Here is a 21,387-nt window from a genome sequence, read left to right on the forward strand (position 1 = left end):
AAAGCAGGTGGTCTGCCTGATTTAAATCATGACTGGCATCCGCAGCCAGTAAAACTTGGTTTAAATATACCAGTTTAAACCCTGCTCTACATTTGTAATTTTCAGTTATTTAGGGTTTATTCCTACTTACTGGTGTAAAGATTAAAACAGTATAAAACATTATCTCAGTATTTGATACTCTTCCTTCCCAACCACGAGGATTCACCACACCTACAAATACTTATTGTAATAATATAATTATGTTGCTGACTATACATTTATTCAGATGTTCAATTTTTTGAGAGTCAATTATATTAAATGGTAAGAAACTCACGTATTTGCTAGACAATCGGAATTCAACTGAAACGCATAAAAGAGCATTTTAACACCGTTTCATTTTAACACCGTTTCATAAGAACTGCGACCTTAAGAACATTGCTTACTTTCTTCTTTTGTGTATTTATCATAGCGTGTAAATTTATCAAAGCATTTAACTGGTTTATTTCACGTAAGCAGCAACAAATTTAATCGTAACATGAATAAACTGCTTTTAGGAACCTAGGAGCTGATTTTACAAGGCTCTTGGATGCCTAAAAATGCAGGTAGCTGTTAATTTCAGTGGGAATTATCTCCTTTCACTAAGATTAAAGGAAATCTGGGGTCTAACCCATCTAGACACTTAGGACATCCCGCTTACCTGGACTGCTAAATTACAAAGTAATCTGTGAAAGACTGGCCATAAGTCTTTCAGCCCCTAAATTTTTCAGACCTACTCAACATCTTTTTAATTTATAAATTAAGGGTGGAATTATTTGTTTTTTCATTTCCTGTCCAGCTTCTCCATTTTGAAGGCAGTATCCAAAAAAGAGAATTACAGGTCGCTTGCATCAGCTAGCTGATGCTAAAGTCAAAACAATCAGACTTTCAGTTAAGAACAAAAAAAGAGCTAACACTTTTGGAAGACACACAAACAGCAGAGCTCGTTCCCCTGTAGAGATGCTTGGGGCAGAACACTGCAGCGGTATCTTCCAAATCTGAACCAAGCCTGAAAATTAAAGATGCTTTCCCTGCCTCACTACAAAAACATAAACTTCAGCTCATTAAAACTAATCAGCATGTTCCAAACGTTCTAAAATTTATTAAAATCTTTATGACTAAAATAGGCTGAGCATAAAATGTAATTACAAATGCTTTCAAACAGCCGAAATTTAATTACACTTCGGATATATTTCTTTTTATTTTCCTACAAGGCCCATTCCAGGGTTACCGCTGCTGACTCGATGACACAGCCGCAATGTAACTTGAGGAGAGGGGAACCGGCGCCTAAAGCTGAGTTCCACCCGAATCTGGCCGTTTTTAAGGCTCATCTCGCCGCACCCCAACGACGCCCCAAACCCCGGGGCGGCCCCGCGGGCCGGAGCGGCTGCCGGGAGGAAGCCAGGCCCCGGCCCGGCCCCGAGCCCCCGCCGGGCTGGCGCCCCGCGGCCCCCGCTCCCCACTCCGCCCCCGGGCCTCCGCTGGAGCCTTCCCCGCCGCCGCCGCCCGCGCGGACCCCGCTGACAGCGGGCCGGGGTCGGGGGGAGCTCGCCGGGAAGCGGAGGGGAGAGCGGGCCCCGCCCGACCGGAGACCCGCACCGCCGCGGCCCTTCCCTCCCGCCTCCCGCCTCCCGCCTACCTCAGCGCCCGGCGCCCGCCTCACCGCAGGCCCGGCAGGGAAGGGGCTGCGCCGCCGCTGCCGGGGGAGGAGCGCGGCCCGGCGGGGCGACCCCCGCGCAGCCCGGCCTCCGGCCCGCCCCAGGGAGCGCCGAGCCGGCGGCGGCCCGCCCTCTCCTCCGCCCGGGACGGCGGCAGGCCTCGCCTCGGGGAGCCGGCCGGGCTGTGCAGCCGCTCCCGCGCTTGTTCGGCGGGCAAATCGCCGAGCCCGGGGCGGCGTGAGGCGGCAGGGCTGGGGCGTGGGGCCGCCCCCGGCTCAGGGCCACGGTCAGGCCCGGTGCTAGCGCCTGGTGCTCGTCTGGGACCGCACAACCCGCCGCGGGGAGCATCTGCGGCTCCATGAAGGATGCTGGAGCCTGTCAGTGCTCTGAGCATCTCCCCATCCCCGCGGAGCCCGTACGGGAGGAGGGAGATGCTATCAGGACACCCCTGGCCCTAATGGGAGACTGTCACCTGTGAATATTTGTGCGTCCAGGTTTATTTCAGGCAGCAGCCGGGTGAAGCGCAGCGTGGCAGGCGGATAGAGCACCATATGCAATCCAGCAAGCGACGCGCCGAAGCAGCGTTACGCAGCTGTGTCACATACGGCTCTTGAAATATCACACACTGCTGCTTAATGCTAGTACAATCTTTGAAAAGTTACTGCCTGGCCTTAAAAATTCTGCCATTTCCCAAGAACAGATTGTTAACAGAGGTTTTCGGTTTTGTCAACTAAGCCTTTATTACAATTTCATTTTTGATTTAAGGTAAACCATCTCCCCTCAGTTCCTTGTTGAGAAGATGAAAAAGAAGGATGAGGCAATGGAGAAGGAATATAACTCACGATTTTTGTCCCTTTCCTGTGGCTGCACTGGGGACTTCTTAACCTCCCCATGCTTTATACGATCACATAAAATAGCTCTCTGTGTAACAACTCAAAATGTTACAGGTCTACTGGTGCTCTTGATTTTTATGTTTCAGATGTGAAAAGCAAATGTAATTCCTAAAATGAGCAAAGAACCAAAATGCCATGTATATTTTAAGAAGTAACGCCCCAAATTCCAGCCACAAGCAGCTTTGCAAGGAGCAAAATTAAAAGCAATAAAGCCTGACAGACATCGAAGGAGGGAATTTTTGTCACTATATCCCAAACTGAATGATTACTTCACTACTCTGGTTAACAATAAACACAGGTTATTAGGGCTACATCTGCAGGTATTTATTAGGTCTAATTTTTTTCTGTGGTAGAAGTTACTAAATGAAAATGCAAGATAACAGTACAAAGTGTATCCTTTAAGGATGTACACACTGCTGTAAATCATACTACACTCTCAGAGAAATTCTGACTCTGTTGAAGTCAGTGGGAATCTGGTTATTGTTACCAGCTGGATTAAGATTCGACTCTGTACATAGTCACCAGGCAGCACCTGATGGCATGCCCCTTACTATCCTTGGCGAGCACCCACCGATGCACATGACGCAGCCCACCACACATTCCACCAGACATGCTGTGAGTTTGGGCTAAATAACAGCACAGAGGTCCTATTTTCGGTCCCACCGAAGCAGCAAGACCCGCGATAGATTTTCTCCTGACCACGTTTGCTACCCGGCGGGCTCCATCTGGTGGCTTCCCAAACCTCGCCATCGCAGGGCTGCGGCTACACGCTCTGCAGTCGGGGAAAAGTGACCCCAAATGCAAGAAGGGACAGCTCTGCTGGCTGTATTCTCTTGTTCCGGACTGTGTATTCCAGCTAGATCTCTCACTGTAATTCTAGCGTGTATTTATGCATTCCAACATCCACTCTTAACAAATAATTAGTTTATATTATATTAGAGATAAACGTTCACATGCTTTTTGAATTCTAGGAGCCGGTGGAGAGCAGTTCAAGGCGGTCCTGCTGCAAATCGCATCCTGTCAATAACCTCACTGTATTCACTGCAGTATGCTGGGCTCTTTTAAGTACTAATGCTATTGTTATTCCTATATTGTAGTTCTCTTTGTCCCCTTTATCAGCATTGATTCACTATTTAATTTCCTTTATCAGGATGTTTTACATCTTTTTCCTATTCAGGTTACTAGGAACTCTATACTTTTAAAAATCAAGAGGAAAAAAAAAATTCCCTTTCACCCTCAAAGTCCTCAAGTCATCTGCCAAAAGGAAGCATCAGGAATAAACTACAACAATGGTGCATTGGCATTCTGGTTTGACAGATTTCTGTCAAGTCCTTTCCTAACATACAGCAGAACCCAAAATAACTACAAGCCAGTTCAGCATGTCCTCAGCGTGCTGGGTTCACTGCGTATTTTCACAGCTTTTGACACACTAGGAGACAGGCCAAGGGGCGTCAGGAACAATTTCAGCTGGAGATGGGCTGTTGCTACCAACAGAATGATTCATTCTGGCTTTCGACTTGCTCCTTACGGAGTCTTGAGAAAATGCCCATCAGGAGCAGGGTCAGTCTGGAGCAACTGTCCAGAAATACCTGATGCAATTATCTGAAATACCTACTACCTACTTCACAGGAAACATGACAGATTTTTTTAAGATGAGGCATTTGATCTTGTTGGACAGAAAAAACCTGTTTCTCTAAATTTTCTTCTGTGCCAGAGAATCCCAGAAAAAAACCCATGACTATTAGGCAACTGTATGGGACAGACTTAGTTTCATTGTTCAATCTAGTTGCACTTCCCCCCTGCCCCCCAAATATTTACATTTCTTATTATCACTATGTTATCGTTTGAGAAAACCCATAACAATTTATTGTCGTTTAGACAATTATTCTATCACCCGATGACCCCTCCCCACCTGGAAAGGGGAATTGGGGAAAGCAAGGAAACAAAAGGGTTAAAATATAAATAGATTTAATAGGATAAGACTAAATAATTACCAATAACACTAAAGAACCAGTATTAATCCCGATGCCAATGTAAGATATACAAGAATTATACTCAGCCAATTCTATCAGCAGGAAGCTGTGCGCTCCCAGCAGGGACAGCAAATGCCGGACACTGCGAGCGCAACAGCTTTGGGAGGAAGGGAAGGGCTCAGGGGTCCGGCACCGGGGCAAGGAGTTTCTCTGGACTGCTGCCATGAAGGGAGAGAGAAACTACGCAGCAAACTTTCTGATTTATATAGAACGTGACGCTCATGGTATGAAATAATGCTGTTGGCCAGCCTGGGTCAAATGCCCAGGCCTTGCTCCTCCTCATCCCTGCACCTGGCAAGGCTTGAAAACACTGAGACCTTGAATCCCACATAGCCTAGCTGGCTATAAAGTAAATATTTTCACAAATTAAGACACTAGAGTCTTCCAAAAGTGGAGTTTTCCCCAGCATTAGAAGGGAAATTAGTCCTGTGTCACTCAACCCAGGACACACTATGGCAGGAAAAAAAAACACATTCAAAACTTGAGGCACGTGCAGGCAATATAGATCCATTTGCCTAAGTTTGCAAAGCACCTAAGAATACCCTTGAGATTTGCCTTTCGTGTCAATGTGTTAACTTGAATACGTGTGAGGCTGGTTTAATTTACTGGTTACATCAAAGCAAGAGGAAAGGAAGAAAAAGGAAGAAAAGACACGTGTTGCCCAGAACACGTGATGGAAGTGGTCCACAGAGAAGAAAGGGCGTGGAAGATGTAACAAAGCAGGTTTCTAATCATATCCAAACTTAGGAGGGTAGGAGATTTCCATCAGTTCCCCCAGAAGTCTGGGAAATCCTACGCTGCAGTGAAGAAAAGCTGCTTTGCTTATCCCTGTCTAATGTCTAGGGCTCTAGATAGATCTACAGCTCTCCCTTGATAGCGCAATACCCCGCCATGTGGGCTCTTACAGGGTCACAGCAGTAACAGCATCTGTTCTGAAAGAGTCTGCCATTTCTGCTTCATATTATAGTTATAATTTGAACCTTCCCTTCTTGACAACACTACAGTTTTATAACTTCAGCTTTCCTCATATTATGCTCTGGATTGCCAAGAAAATGGGGAGCTTCACAAGATCAAAAAAGGCAAAACCTATATTGGAAGAGAAAATGAATATAAAAGTAATGCTCTAGTATTTACCTCCTTAAACAGAGCCACTTAGTAAGGGAAATTTTGCAACTGCAGAATGGCTGTTTAAAAGGAACGACACTTTCTCCAGAGCTCTGTGCAAAGAGAAAAGGCAACATTTCTAAAACCAGGAACGTAACTCCAATTTTTACCTATTAACACCCTTCACCTCTGCACATGCAGGTGTGAATAATAGAGTAAAAATGACCAAATCACTACAGCAAGACACAACAGCAGGTTACAGAGATCCGCTACAAGCCAAGCATATGCTTGATGGCAAATCTTTTCCCCATTTCCTACATTAGATATTCATCAGGGTCTGACTTCTAATTGAATGCAAATAAAGGATATAACAGGTTTTTGCATATGAAGTGAAGATATAGAACATCTGTCTTTTCACAGCCTTTCAATGTACCTTATGTGACATTAAGCAAAGAAGAGGTTTGCCTCATCAGCTTGTAGGAAACGGTGAATTTGAAGAACAGTGTGACTGAACTAAATCATTCCACCGCTGCTGTAAAAGGTGATTCTTTGATCTCCCCACACACTCCTAGGTGATAAAATGCCACGTTGGGCAAAATCAGTTTCAACGCCAAAAAAGATGGACTACTGGTGCAGAAGGTCACAAAACAGTATTAATTGCCTTATATCATCTCTGTCTTGAAAAATGATCCAAAAATATAGGCTGGCGCTTCAGAATAAAGCACATTAACAGCTTGCTTGGATAGTGTTCGCTAGCAATAAGACATTTAAGGCATAACCTTAACTGCAAATGGTATACCTATCTTCTGCTCTTTTAGACTCATATTACAGTAGTCATTTATGCTGTTTTTTTGCTTCCTCGGCAGCCTAATTCAGTAATTATGTTTACTGTACAGAGTAGCCATTTTGTGACCTTTTCAAAAAAAAAGCTACAGCAAATCTGAATGTAAAAGTCAGTGTCCTGAAATTAGCTCACACGCTTATATGTTATAGCATGTATGAACACTGTAGTGGAAATAAAATCCTGGTTAAAACACAGCTACACAAAATACCTGCAAGGTTTACAGAGAAGAGCTAAAAAAAAAGAGAGACAATCTCCTACAACCACTTCCTCCACTCATCACACTCCTGCAGAAAGTATCCAACAAAAAAAGTGCATCTGAGGTTTCTTCAACCCTCTAATTAAAGCGCATACATAAAGTAGACAAAGTTCAAAATCAGATCTAAAATGCGTATTGCAAATTCAGTTAAGGAACAAAGCATTCTAGTATCAAGGATGGCAGGATGACATTTGAAGGTGTATGGAATAACATCAGTGACAGATTTCCATGCTCGATACTATTCAGTAGTATGAGAAATCTGTACCATGACCTGCTACTTGTGGAGCCTGAGAGTAGTGAATGTTCAGCTATATGTAATTCTGGCCCCAGGCAAACACTACTTTGGAGACGCAAAGAGTAAGCACAAAGAAGCTGCCTTAAGGCCCATCAGAGTCAAGGGCCCTTGGCTGACTTCACTTCCAACCTTCCACTGACTTCATGGCTACTAAATAAGAGCCCAAATTTTACAAAGCTGTTAGTCGAAGCTTCCTGTTGTTCTGGGAACACGGGACAGTTCTCTCCAGCCTTCTTGGGCCTGACTTCTGATAACGTGGCAGGGAAGAGGGGAGCTCACAGTCAGCTAGGTAGTCGGGTGGAAGGGAAGAGGCCAGCTTGTACAGATTGCATTGCCTGGTTTGCTTTTCTCATGTGATAGGCTCGGGGCAAGAACATGTAAAGGTGAATTTAAGTCACTCTGGAATGATGGACCAGATTCAAAGCTTCCAGAAGTTACTGCAAATACTCAAATGAGTTATAGGGTGATTTTCAGGCTTACACAATTTAGCATGTTATATTTTAACCCTGCCTCCCGGGCCACCTCACTGCTTCACTTGCAGTCGCAAGGGTGTCACCATTTGGGATCACATAATGCCTATGTGGCTACCACAGGGTTCCCTAAAAAGCTATTGCCAAGCTAAATGAAGAGCAGGGCAGTGTTTATACTAAATTTATAGTTGTCCTGTAACGTGATCTAGACTCTGGAAACAAAAAGAGCTGGAAACTCTTTGTGAACTACAAAGAGGCCCTTTGCTGGCTTCCTGCAGACCTCAGTTTGGGAACCACTGCCTTAAAAACGTCATAAATGATGTCTCAGGAGTAAAATGATGTGCACTCAAAACTGGTAACAGGCATAATTTAGAAAGAACAGCTAATGCCAAATGGCTTTACCTACAACATCATGCATGTACACAATCACGAGGTAAGTGCCACTGGAGCGAGGGCACTGACCAAGCAGATGACTGAATGCTAGAAAGGGAAAGAACCGGGCAGCCCCTTCTCTATGACAAGTTCCAGGGGATCTTTCATTCTGCCCTAAGTAGACAAGCATTCAGTTCTCAAAAGTCTGTTGAAAAGACTCACAGCAGGATGTGCCAATCTATACCACGGAAGAATAAAAGGCTAAGATTTTGCTGCAATTAGAATAAACAACTGTCCTTAATTTCTGTCAAACAGTAGATGTGTCCCTTTGCTAGTATTTGAAATGTGTGTAAAATGTTGTTAGGGTACACAGCCACAGCCAGCATTATTACTCTTTTTTCAGCCTACGTTCCCATCATGCCTCGTAGAAAAATCCATGGGGGACGAAAGATAACGCCGAGTCCAAACCCTGAGAACAGAGCCCCATGAAAGCAACAAATTATAAACTCTACTGAAGAGATTTTCTTCAGAAAGATCACAGGTCTCATGCGTTAGTCATGGCCCGTTCCTTTGCCAGCAGGTTCAGAGAGAGTGATCTGTGAGAGCTAAGTGATTTCTTTCAAGTAAGCTGCTCACGATGACTACAGAAACCTCAAGGATTACAGTGCACAAACAATGGGAGAAAAGCCGCTTCAAATAATACACCCAGACAATGGAGTTGCCATTATGGTAGCAATGCAAAATATGGACAGGGATTTAAATGAAACGGGTGGTATCTGTATACTTTGGAGGGCTCACGTGTGCCAAATTTGGCAGTGTGAGTGTTCATAGTGCTTGTTGCTCCACCCCGTGAACAAAGAGGCTAAACCCCATATGTGCAGGAGTTGGTAGAGCACAAGCAGTTTTGCTAATCACACTGCATGCAAAAGCAGAGAGACAAAGGAAACTAGTAATGCTTAGACTAGCATTGGGGAAATAATTAAGCATGAATGAAATATTGTATGTGGATTTGAAATGAATGTTCTTGGAAACAATTGTGCTGTTTCAGTTGTGCTGCTTTCCCCCCTAAGTTTCACAAAGTAATTTGCATGTCATTTAAATAAATACCATAAATTATTGCAAACTTTTTGTTTTTATTTACATAAAACAAAATGCTCATTTCCATTATTGTTTGGATTACCTGACAAGGGTGAAATGCAGAGGTCTGAGAGGAAGCTTGCCTTTCCCCAAAATATTACTGATTTCTCACGCGTGAGCGAGCCAGAAAGCAAGACCCCATCTTTAGCTCTGCCTTACCCGGGCAAGTAACGCTCCGTACGTGTAACAGAGATACAGGATCAGATCTCCCAGTTGAGCCAAGCTGGAGCTGCAAGCTGCTGTAGGGTACTGGTACAGGCTGCCTTGCACTTGTCAGGCCTTCATGGCCCTTCATGAAAACGACGACAGCCTCAGCACTGCTTGTCTGCTGGCCAAACCTGCTTTCCTTCCGAGATAGCTTAGTTCCTTGCAGCTTAAGCAGACAGAGCAAACAAAAACACTCCAGGCATACCGAACTTGCACAAGCCGCCCGAGTGCTCGGCAGCACCTGCAGTGGATCCTCAGTACAGCTTTCACATGCTGGGAGGTGAAGACACTGGTAACTCACATTTCTCTGATGAATTCTCTGTTTCTCTTAACTTCAACCACCGTAACTTACAAGGCCTACACTCTTCTCTGATGCTGATATTGTTTTCACTTCCATTCAGTGTTATCCACATGTCACCAATTTGATTTCACCTCTGATAAATATTTGCCCTCCTTTTTGACTATTTAATTACACCTTTTTCTCAGAGTCCTTCTCAAACCTGCTTTCTCCTTTCACCCCATCGAGGGGTCAACAGCAGCCAATTTGGAACCCTTGACATCCTGTGCATTCAGACAATTAAAAAGAAATTATTGAAATACAGAAGTCCAGAAAAAGGTGCGTGCAAGGTAGCCTAAAGTTAGGAAGGTGGACATCCCTCTGCAGGATCATAATGGGCCTGCTGGCCCCTGAAAAATAAATATAATACCATCACCTTGAAAAACCAAGTAACCTAACCATCTGCAAAAGGAGGAGTTGAATATCTAGCATAAATTTTAATGTTCTACCTGTAAGACACTAAATGATCCTTTGGGCTTCTGAGCGATGAAGACTGCCTGCAGGTTTCCTCCACAACGCTTGTATGTAGGTCTGGTTGCTCTCTCCAGTCTAAAAGGGAACCCAACAAATATTCTCCTCTCTTCTCACACAACCCTGGGCTGCTTTTCCCCACGGTCTGTTCTAAAATAGGTCCAACATTACAGACTGCAAACCAGATGAACTCATTATACAGATGTTCTTTTCACAGAAGGAAATCCTGTAGTCTCAATTTCTAAGGCTGTTTTTTGTTTTACAAACCAAGGGATTCAGACCAATTCCCATCTTGGATATGAAGGCATTTACTTTACTTTCCTGGACTTTGCTTAGTGGAGTCCTAAGTTTTGCTTCACCACAAAAGAAGTAAAATTGACTGGGTCTAACTTCATGATTTCCAGTTATCACTAGGGTGTGCTATAGATCATGAAATTTCAGTAAAGCACAGTTAACGGAAAAATCTAGCAGCTGTACTAAATATTTTAAATTCATTACAAACATAGAAGCAACTCAACACCGACTCAAATTCCTTTTAAAAATACATACACACTTAAGAGAGGTAATATAACACCTTAACAATTTAAACCACTTTTGTTACACAGGCTTGGTAAACATGGTGTGGTACACAATAGAAAACTTACCAAGTCAGGCAGATAATCAGACACCTAAACTGCACATAGAGAACTAAAATGCAGGCATGCAGTCTGGGGGGAATTCAAAAAATGGGACTAGAATCAATATCTATAACAAACCAGGTAACAAGCAATAAGGGACTCTTTGTGGAAAACATTCTTTGAAAACAAATTATGAGACTGTTTAAGTCACTGGAACTCATAAGGGTAAGGCTTGGGAATGCGGAGTCAGGGGCTGAATAGTAATTATTTATACCAATTAATGCATATAAACAGTGGTGCAGAAATTCCCAGTGAGGATAACAGTAGAACTGAACCAAAGTTATCACAGAAGAGTGCACCTGTCAGGTATCAGCTCTTAGTACAAGGGTGCCCAGCACGGAGTGACACCAGGAAGGGGACCGCAGCCTCTGGCGGAAGAAAAGCGTCAGCTCCCAGCTCTGGGCTTCCACCCACTTCCAGCCCCTGCAGAAGGTGGGAACACTTGTGACAACCAACACCCAAGCGGCTGCTCACCACCTGGGAGGAAGCATCTTCACGCTCTTGTACCTATAGCCTTCAGCCTAAGAAAGAAACATGTATCCTGGCACCCTGTCCTTCAGTGCCGATCAACTCCCAGTACAGTCATGGAGTGGTGGTGGGATAATAAGCCCAGCACAAGTAAGATGCTGAATCAGAAGAGTCTGAGCACGCGCTTAACTTTAAGCATACATTCACACCAACAACCACAGCCGCAAATGCAAATTTAAAAAGAAGCACCTATTTAAACACGAACAAAAGCTTAAATGGTTTACTGCGCTGAGGCCCCAGCTGTCAAGACACATCCAGTATGCCATGGTTAGCGGTAACAGCAAACAGAATTATCAAGTGATGCTTCAGCAGGCTGTATGAACTGAGTTTGGTCGTCTTACACTATAAGCCACGTATTCATTATTATAACAATTTGTATTACTATTTGTAGCATCTAGGGAACCCCAATCAGGGCTCTATTGTGTTACAGACTGTACAAGCGCAGAAAAATAGGATAGCTTTTATAATGAGTACATCACAAGCCCCACTACCATAATTAACATTGATTAGCATCGATGCAAACAGCATGGGAAGACAAAGATTGAGCCGGTTTGGGAGCTGAGGTACTCTCTCACTCTTTAAGGTGGCTCCTCCGGTTCCCAACTGCAGAACAGAGGGGAGGCTGTTTCACTGGGGAGGGCTGCAGCCTCCGGTGCTCCCAGTTAGCAGCTCCCATGAGCTCATTCTAGGACACGGGATTCAAAGAGGCATCTTTGTCACTTACTAGTCCAGTCTCTATCACAGACAACTACAACACACAATCCTGCCCTTAGAACTATCAAGAACCATTACAAACCAGTTAAGAGTGCTTTTTCTTCCTACCCAGGGCATATACCTCTGTCAGTGTTACTCAGGTTGGCTGAAACAGTTGGACTATACTGTACAACTTTATGTAGCAAACTAAATACTAAAGAAAGACTGCTATTTACTGTCACAGGTCAGTATTAGTCTGAAATGGAACAGCTAGAATGGACGTAAAACAAGAATCAGAGTCAGACTTTCAGAGTATGTAAATCAACTTGAGTCAAAACACCTGAATGGAGTATTTTCCCCAAGCCCTTCGGCCCAGCATTTGTTACTCTTCCCCAGTACCCCAATACCATTGTGAAGCTCTGTGACTGCAACCACCGCCATCAATTCTGATCAAAAAGGAGAGTTGGCAAACTCTGATCTACTAAATGTGTTAGAAAAAGACACAAAAAAGACAAATCCACTTCAAACGAAATCTCAAAAGTGTGACCTTAATGGACAAGGGATGTGGAGCTGCATGTAATAAACTTCTTCCCTCCAATATACAGCCCTTGCTAGATCTGCAAGTATCATATGGATCTTCTCATCCCAGGCCCATGGCATTTTCCCAGGTTTGCCTTGGATACTAAAGCAGTTGTTCCTTTCCAACTGTAGTAAAGAATGTCGAGAGCTCTATAACGCCAGCAAAAAGAGATAACGTTTTGCAAAGGATAGTGTGAAATTACAGAGTTGAATATTTTGATTGTGTTAATGAAAGTACCTTCATTAACCAAATGAGATTCAAGACCCCAAACTTTCCTATGAGCCATCCTCTCCCCAAAATGTTTACACGCAATTTTATTGCATAACCTAATGAAATACAGCCACTTTGAATTTCGCTTTCACATCCAGTACTACGGAAAATATATCCACAGAAAATACATTCACACTAGGAATTTTGTTCGGTTCTCCATGACATGGCTCATGTCATAACCTAACCTGCAATCTGGTGTGTCTTCAGACTTGGTGCATGTCTCAAGAATTCTCACATGCATTATACTGAACATGTATGTAAATATTTGCAGGATTATACTGTAGCCACAATTTCAAATGCAATTGGGCTACATTTACGTGCTCAACTGTAGTTAGGTTCCAGTGTTTTGCTACTTTTTGCCGTTCTGGTAAAGTTTATTCATTTAAATTTATTTTTTTTTTTTAAATACTTCCTACAATTTCACTCACAGGGAAATGAAAGATAATTCTATAAAGCCTAAAAATAAACTTGGATCTGCTAAAAAATTCATCATTTCACTCCCAGGCTTCCACCAGCTGGGCTTGTCTGCTTTAGGTTTGACACCCCTGAGAGCTACAAGCATGACTTACAAAGATGAGCAAGTTTACACGAGAATGATGAAGAGAGCCATTTTTTTTTTAATCTTTGCCAAAATACTGTCTGGGGCACTTATTACTGGAAGACATTTATTTTTGGCAACTTCTCACTCACTTTTAATACTCTACTTATGTTATTTGCAAATTTGGAGAGGTAATGTCCAAATATATACGCTTTTCTACGTGTACTTCTTTCAGGTTTGCTCATTACATTCATTAAACTATTTAATTCTCAAGGATCTACTGGAGATACAGTGAATGCCCCCTGAACACCAGTTAAGAATAAACCTGTAATGAGAATAAATTACACACACGTATCAATTGCTACAAGTCCTGTAAGGAGTGAGACCTTTCTACATAAACATCTGCTGCAGAATTAACTCTTGATACATTAATAAAAGCCCTCCCCACCCAAATCAAACAATGGAAGGATAACAGTTAGTGATCAGTTAAAAGAATAAACCTTTTAAATAAATAAATTTGCGCTACACCAATTTATGTCACTGTGGTACTTAAGGCGAAACCTTTTAAAGGAATAGATTTACTGTGCATACAGATCTCCACTGGGTATGTGTAATTATGCAAAGGAAAGGCATTACTTTTAAAGTGGATGAATGGCTGATACTTTTTGATTTACTGCTAGAAACAGAAAAATGGTAATGGCATGAAATAAGCATTTGCAAAACCGTTTTGGCAGACGGAAAATGTTTGATTTACCTAGGGCATCCATCAGGTTCTATATTTTAGATCAAAGTAGATAAATGGAAAGGCAAATGGATATTTGGAAAAAAATCTACTGCTTTTCTGACAGCCCTGCGAGTAAGTTAAATGTTTGGAGGGGGAAAAAGCCCAAGGCTCTCTGGATAGGAGGAAGTCATGATTCATCGCTGCTCTGACAACTACAGCTTTCTCTATTTACCTGGAAAAGGTGAGAATTGCATGGAAGTAGTTATAACTTTCTCATTCTGGGCTTGATTTTGAGAGGTGACTTGAAGGTGGCTGGCAAAGCTCAACATTTCCACCCGCCACTGGAAATGGATAATGTCTGCCCTGGGTCACATTTTCCTCTGTACTCCAAGTTGCTCACTCTCTTTTTCTCTCCTCTTCTGGCTTGAATTCACATTGGTGAAGAAAATATGTTCCAGTCAAGACATACACACACATCCCCCCAAAATCGAAACCCTTTGCCTTCTCACATCCTTTTGAAATCTGTGCAATAGGAAAGCACATTGAAGGTAGGGTAAGGCTTACTGGACAATTATCTGTGACAAATCAGGAGACTGAAGAACTAAAAATCAGCTTCTTCCTAGAGGTTCCCAATGAAAAGCGTGATTTCTACGTGTGCCACAATCCTGTTCTGAACTCCTCTTATACTGAAATACATCACCAGGAGCTGTGTAGTGCATGCATCGTGCCCAACTCATAAAGCATCAACTAGACCTGTGGTACATGTGTTGCACAGATGGTCTGAACATGCACAGTTAATCCAAAATGTTTGGGACACATCCAACTTGTTGTGCTTGTGAAAATCCACAGGAGGGCACATGCACAAGAGCCCCAGCCACATCGGATTTACTGCAAGCGTGCACACCATGTGCAGCGGGCATTTCCAGTAAGTGTCAGATTTGCTATAAATGCATGGTAGAAAGGATTTGTTCACGTGCTGAGAAAAGGCTGGGCTTCCTAGGCATCTGGAAATCTTGACAAACATAGGTAATCCTTGAATACAACCTCTCAACAAAATGTCTGTCTGGGGAAGGACAAGTCTGGAGAAATTAAACATACGTCCCTCTGCCCAGTCGATCAGGAAATAAAGCAGAGTAGTGTATGGCCTTTCCAGCTCACTTCACATCACTATGAACATGGGCAGCAAATCTATCAGCTATTTCTGCACCCATTTGTTCTATGGAAGGGTTGCCCAGCTCTTAAGAGACCAAAGATCAATCAAAACTCACGTCTTCTGCCCAGATAGGTAAAAAAGACAGCAGGACTTATAATTACACAAAAACAGAGAGCTGGCTGCTGTCTAGGATACTTGTTTCATACATCTGTCACAACAAAATTAGAAGATATCTGCTCCAGATGACTTACATGGCCTGTATTTTTAACCCAGTAGCTTCTCCTTGACCACTGCAATACTGGAACAGGTTACCCAGAGAGGCTGCGGAAACTCCTTCCTTATATTAAAACCTGTCTGGACAAGATCCTGAGCAACCCGTTCTAGTTGACTGTGCTCTGAGACGGGGGGTTGGACTAGATGATGCTCTTTCCAACCCTCACTGTTCTCTAATTCTGTGAAGATCTTTCCCTTCAGTTTTGCAGATGCACTTGCCTTCCAAGAAGTAATTCATTGATCATACCTCTACCATAAGCCATGGTTATCACTGCATACACAGAGTACAAAGATGCTGCGTTTGCGGAGTGGCCCAAATCCTTTGCAGTGATCTGCAGTTATCAACAAAAATGACCAAAAATTATGAAGCTTTACCAACAAAAGAGACCAAGAAGGATGATGGTAGTCCCCTGCTGCATTCCAATGTCTGTGATGGGTTCAACAGCCTTATACGTAAGGCTTTACATACACAAGCTCCACAGATGAGATGAAAGCCAACGCATCTTCAGACCAGGCTCAGCAAGCAGCACCCAGACCCTTTGTGCCTATACGCCCTCCAAACTTCCCTCCCCTCTCCCCAAGCTTATCTTTAGTCATGTCTCTCTGAATCCACATACATAAACTCCTAAAATCAAGACTGTAAGACAACCAAATGCAGGATGCATGTACACCTGTAACAATCAATGTACCTATGCGAGCTGAAGATGTGTGCACATCCAGGGATATCTGAAAGTTATACACTTTGTAGAAAAAGTCATTGAAAGCTTCCATGCAAGAAATAAAATAAGTGTTATAATATTGAGCTAGAAGTAAGGCCAGACTGTATTTCTCCTCCTGTAATAAATCAGCACTATATGTATATATTAAACCCAATCCCTTGATGTGTCCAGTTTCAGTGATAAAAACTTAGAGAGCAGGGCAAAAGTTATTGGGTAGAGATCGATATGCTTGCTTGTTGTCCTTGATTGGCAATAATGCGACATTTTCTCCTTGACTGTAAGAGGCGCTTTTGTGATTTGGGAGCATAAAGAAATTCTGTACTTGACAGATTTATATAGTAGGAATACGCTAATGTCCTTTGACCCGCTTAAGAATAAATACGACCTACCAAATTGTCATTTTTATGGGTATTTACAACTGAGGCACTTTGTAAACCTAAGAACTAATATTTCCCAAAGGAAATCTGTGCTCTCGAATCTTGATAAATTATTGAAAAATACAAGCCACTACCAGCCCTACAAATTTTCTCTTCTATTTCTCCTATTTTTAGTTACATAGGAGTTGTCAAAGCAGATTGAACCACTGATCTATTTCGCTGGGTATGTTGCTGCAGCCATGGCTAATGCTTCAGAGGAATCCTCTAATATTTTTGGCTATTTGATCAAGGCAGTGTAAAAAAACATTTCTTTCCTGAAACTTGAAGGTTTTTGGTGTCCGATTGAAATATTAGTCATATAATTCTTTAAGCTCTCAAATTACTATTAGAAAAGTATTACAAACTATCATTTCCACAGCCCAGATGCCACCAGCTGCATTTGCTTCATGAATGCTTCAGTTGATACTTTAAACAGACAATGCAAGGAGTAAAATAAGCCATCCCAGCTCAACCAAACTCCAGTGCTTGCCACCTCTTGGGTGTAGTGCAGATAACTCCTTAAATTTAATAACTCACTACTGACCAACTGCATCCCTAGTTCCTTAATTCTGCAGGCCAGGTGACCCAGGAAGCCTTCACTTGATTGCTGTATCTCAAGTCCACTTCATCTCACTTGCCACATGAATTTCTTCCATCACCTTTGTGCTGTCTCTGCCCACAAAGGCTTTGAGAAAAGACAAAATAACTACCTGCAGAGGAGAGACGGAAACTAATGAGATGAGGACCTCTGCCCTTCAGAATCTTCCACTGGAAGATGACAGCTATAATTCTATAGCTCAGTCTTAAGGAAACAGCAGGTTTTGACACAAAACTGATTATTAATATTGCCATCCATAACAGAATAGTTGAAAGCTATTTCCTTTTATCCTTATTCTCCAGCTGAAAGTTGACAAAAAGTCAACACTATTCAGGACAGTATCTAAGACAGGAGACTTGCAGTATTTTTCCAGCAGAAGCATATTGTTTCTCCTCTTGGTTATATCCCTGTACAACAGTACAGATCCTCTCAAAGACTTTCAACACATCAGATTTTGACTAAAGCATCATGACGTGGCACTCATCTCTACTTTTACTCCATTTCTAAGGGCAGCTGCTTTTCTATTTTTCTTGGCGCATCTGTGGACAACAAAATCTTTTCTCTATCACAAGAATGTCTTCATTAAGTCAGTTTCTGCCTTCAGCTTATTCTTAGTGTTCTGCATACTATAATCTATGTATATGCACAAGGAAGGCTTGAGAGGCAAACTGAAAAAGCAGGAAGCTGGAATAAACAATGAGGCAGGAACTGCAGGAAGCTTAAGCATCTTTTCTTGCCCTTACTGTGCTGTCTCCCTTTTCATCCTCGTTTACTGTTGAATTTGGGATTTCTCTTACATTTGTATGAAACGTGATTTCAATGTCCTCTGTTTCATGACCTCATTCTGATAGCAATATGATATGGCATAGCTAATACAGTGACTGCAGCACAAAGTCAAACCATTCTGAGTTTAACTACTATCTCGAACACTTAATTTCATATCAGATTTGGCAAATTTAGATATTTAAAATTTCTTGTACGCTTAACTTACACTGGTACACTTCATAATGTTCACTAAGTAATAAAAAGGTCCTAAATACCCATCAGCTCCCACTCCCTGCACTGGATATTCCACCTCCCTTTGCATAGGTAGTTGGACAGAAGTTGCATTTTAATATACAAAACATGCGACAACCCAGTGATCCACGCAACCAGACAGCATCTTTGACCCATTCTTTTCAAGGAGAGTGACGTCCTTTGGAAAAAGAAATTATGAAACACTAACGTTTGCTGTCTGACACTGAATTTACTCTGTGAAACAATGAAAATTTGACAATGACAGGAAAGACGGAAGTTAAACATAGAGAATAGTAGCTACAGCCCAAATGAGCAAAATCCCTTTTTGACATCTTGAAAGAAACTTACCTGTTAATAAGATCAACAGATTTTTAATCAAGATAATTACCCTCACACATCTTTTCCTATCCTCAGGTGTTTAACAAGAAACATCTTAGGCTCTCCTTACCTTTACTACTTCTAAAGCTTCAAACTGTAAGCAAAGAGACTATATGTTGTGAATTGCAACCCTTTTGCCTCATGGAAAAGCCTTTCCTATTTGCATTGCAGAAAGACTTTTTTTCTCCCTCAAATTATCTGTGCATTTAAACATTGAGGTGAATAAGCTCTCAACATTTCACCAGAAACCATCTGGCCTTACTTTTAGTTCAGCTGCTGTCTCTGTTTCCTCTATTTGCTGCAGACCCACACAGGCTGAGGGGAAGGAGCCATGGTTCTCTGACCGCCAGCAAAGCCCAGGGGAGAAAGGGACTCGTCGACGAAGGCTGGAATACCTCAGTGCCCCAAAGGCACCAGTCTGAGATAGCGCATAGGCAAGTAGTAACTTTGCCAGATGAAGAATAATCCAAGGAAAGTATAGGTCTGCCTTTAATAGGTCTGTCTAGACCCGAGCAAGTGAGTGTCAAAGTCTTTTTGACAGATGAAGTTAGGAATATGAACGCAGTCATGCATCACTTTCAACTTAATATTGACCAACTATGGACTTATCAACAGAAGATTCCTGACCAAGTCACCACATGAGAACATGTGACTGAAGTTATCAATCCCAACACAGGTCTTTAACAGACATCCTAAGGGAAAGAGGCTTTTTATCACTAAAACAAGTGTTCAAGGGATGAAATAATCCTTGTCACTAACGGTCAAACAATGGTTAAGAATAGGGAAAAAAATGGAGAGAAGTTCCATAAGGCCTCAACATAAACAATTTCTTGCAATCCCCAGTACAAGCACTGGTTCTTGTAAGAGCAAGGAGCTAATTGGGTGGGTTTCCCTGATGCTTCTAAGGCAGGAATCGAGCTCTGTCTCTCTCTGAAGGATTTTAAGTTCTGATGGTATTTCTGCAGTGGGGATCATAGAGTGGAGGAGAGGGTCAATTCTACCACACACCATGGCATTTTAGCCCACAAAAAAAAAAATATCTCAGACCAATTCTCCACCCTTTCTGAAAAATATATCATTTAGGTTGCATAGAGAAGCCCTGCAAACATGCAAGAAAAATGCCACAGACAGTTCTGTTCCTAAACTCAACTTCTAAGTTCCTCAGCACAGCAAACACTGACTGGATGTTAGGGCAAAGGCACAGGAAGTAAGTGAAGTTTTAAGCAAAGTAACTGAAGCCCTTAATGGCTTCTTTTTTGAAGATACATACATATAAATCTGCTCTTAAACCCAAGAGCTGTGAATTTCAAGCCTGGATTTTGCTACAGATATCACCCCTTGTTGCCATAACTATCCTGCAAAACTTTAGCTTTCATTTAGGAAAAAATGCCTCCCTATGCACACATTCCAGCAGAGACAATCTTGGAAATATAACCTAGGTGTGAACTCACAAAGTCTTAACCAAAGAGGCTGCAAACAACCTGAAAATATAGCAATCACATCCCCATTAACTTCTCTCAAGAGAACCACTCAATGTAGCGATTTGTCATGGACTTTGAGATTTTGCTAAAGCGAAATATTTTGGTTTCCTTCCCCTTTCCTACTCTGCCAGAACCTGCCTGCAAGTCCTTTATATTCCTCAGTTTCCTCCCAGTGCAGAGTTTGTTGGAATAGCTGCAGGAAACAAGAACTGAACTCCAACTTGTAATTAGGGAGTCTGCAGAGTCAAAATAATGGGACAAAAAACAGCCTAGCAGCTGGACTGGCTGCCTAAATGACACAGGGAAGAAAATCTTTGAGAATTATCTGTAAGTCTTACAAACTTACATATTTTCGTCACCGAAATAGATAAAAAACTATTTGTCTTACTAGGTCCAGATAAAAAGACTTCCGTTTTATGAAAGGAATGAGGGTTTATTAAGATTTATAAATTTATTTAGACCATTACTATTATTACTGGTGAGTTTTATTTATCTATGATTTCATTAGAGACCCCCATTTTACTAGGTATCTTTCCTGTACTAAAGGTGATACTGGATCTTCATGTAAAATCATTTTGCTGTACAAATGGACACTTACATTCTCTCTGCTGGTTCATAAGTTGACAGCGAGAACCACACGCGAAGTTGGAGCGGGCACGTTAGGGAATATGGGCAATTACTGTTACATTTTCACAATCAAGTCTTTTTCTGCTCAGCACAGAATGGACACAAGTACGTACACTAACTATGCAAGAGCAAAACCTGAGAGGAAGAAGAGATCCAAGAGATCCAACAAGAAAGAGAGGCCACTATCTGACATTTTAAAAGGGCAAATCGAAAGCAATCAACACCCAAAAAAATGCTCCATGTAGGATAAGGTGATAGCTTAGGATATACTTAGGATACTGTAATGAGGCTAACAAGTGCTGTGTGTTTTAATGTAAATTAACACAAGATAATCTCTTCACATATTTAAGTGATGCACTTCAAATTAATTAATACATATTTAATAGAAGTCTTCTTGAACAGCTGTTATTTACTTCTGGAGTTTCTACACATTAGCACTGCCTGCTTTGTTCTGCTCTGAAGTCGTTCATGCTCCAAAGTACTTTAACAACTTGGGCTATGTAAAAATTGAACAGTCTTCCCAAAAGAGACAGCCCTTCTGATAACTTAATATTTTTACATTAAATATTCAAGCACTTGCTGAACAAAAGGTCAAATTCTACTTACAGCATCTGCGTGAAACA

General features: G+C 42.1%; 1 protein-coding gene across 5 annotated transcripts in view; it reads right to left on the reverse strand.

Moving 5' to 3' along the window:
- LOC134515466 (uncharacterized protein F13E9.13, mitochondrial-like) overlaps window positions 1-21,387 on the reverse strand; it is a 55,192-nt gene that overhangs the window by 6,001 nt on the left and 27,804 nt on the right. For 4 of the 5 annotated variants that reach the window (XM_063334468.1, XM_063334464.1, XM_063334465.1 and 1 more), the window contains one exon: window positions 17,279-17,373. The exons of the other annotated variant lie outside the window; for it this stretch is intronic. In XM_063334468.1, coding sequence (XP_063190538.1) covers window positions 17,294-17,373 — 80 coding nt within the window. In that variant the 3' untranslated portion in view covers window positions 17,279-17,293. Of the gene's footprint in view, window positions 1-17,278; window positions 17,374-21,387 lie in introns of those variants that run through there. 5 annotated transcript variants of the gene reach the window in all.

The sequence above is a fragment of the Chroicocephalus ridibundus genome, chromosome 4 (genome assembly GCF_963924245.1).
Source record: "Chroicocephalus ridibundus chromosome 4, bChrRid1.1, whole genome shotgun sequence".
NCBI classification, from domain to species: Eukaryota; Metazoa; Chordata; class Aves; order Charadriiformes; family Laridae; genus Chroicocephalus; species Chroicocephalus ridibundus.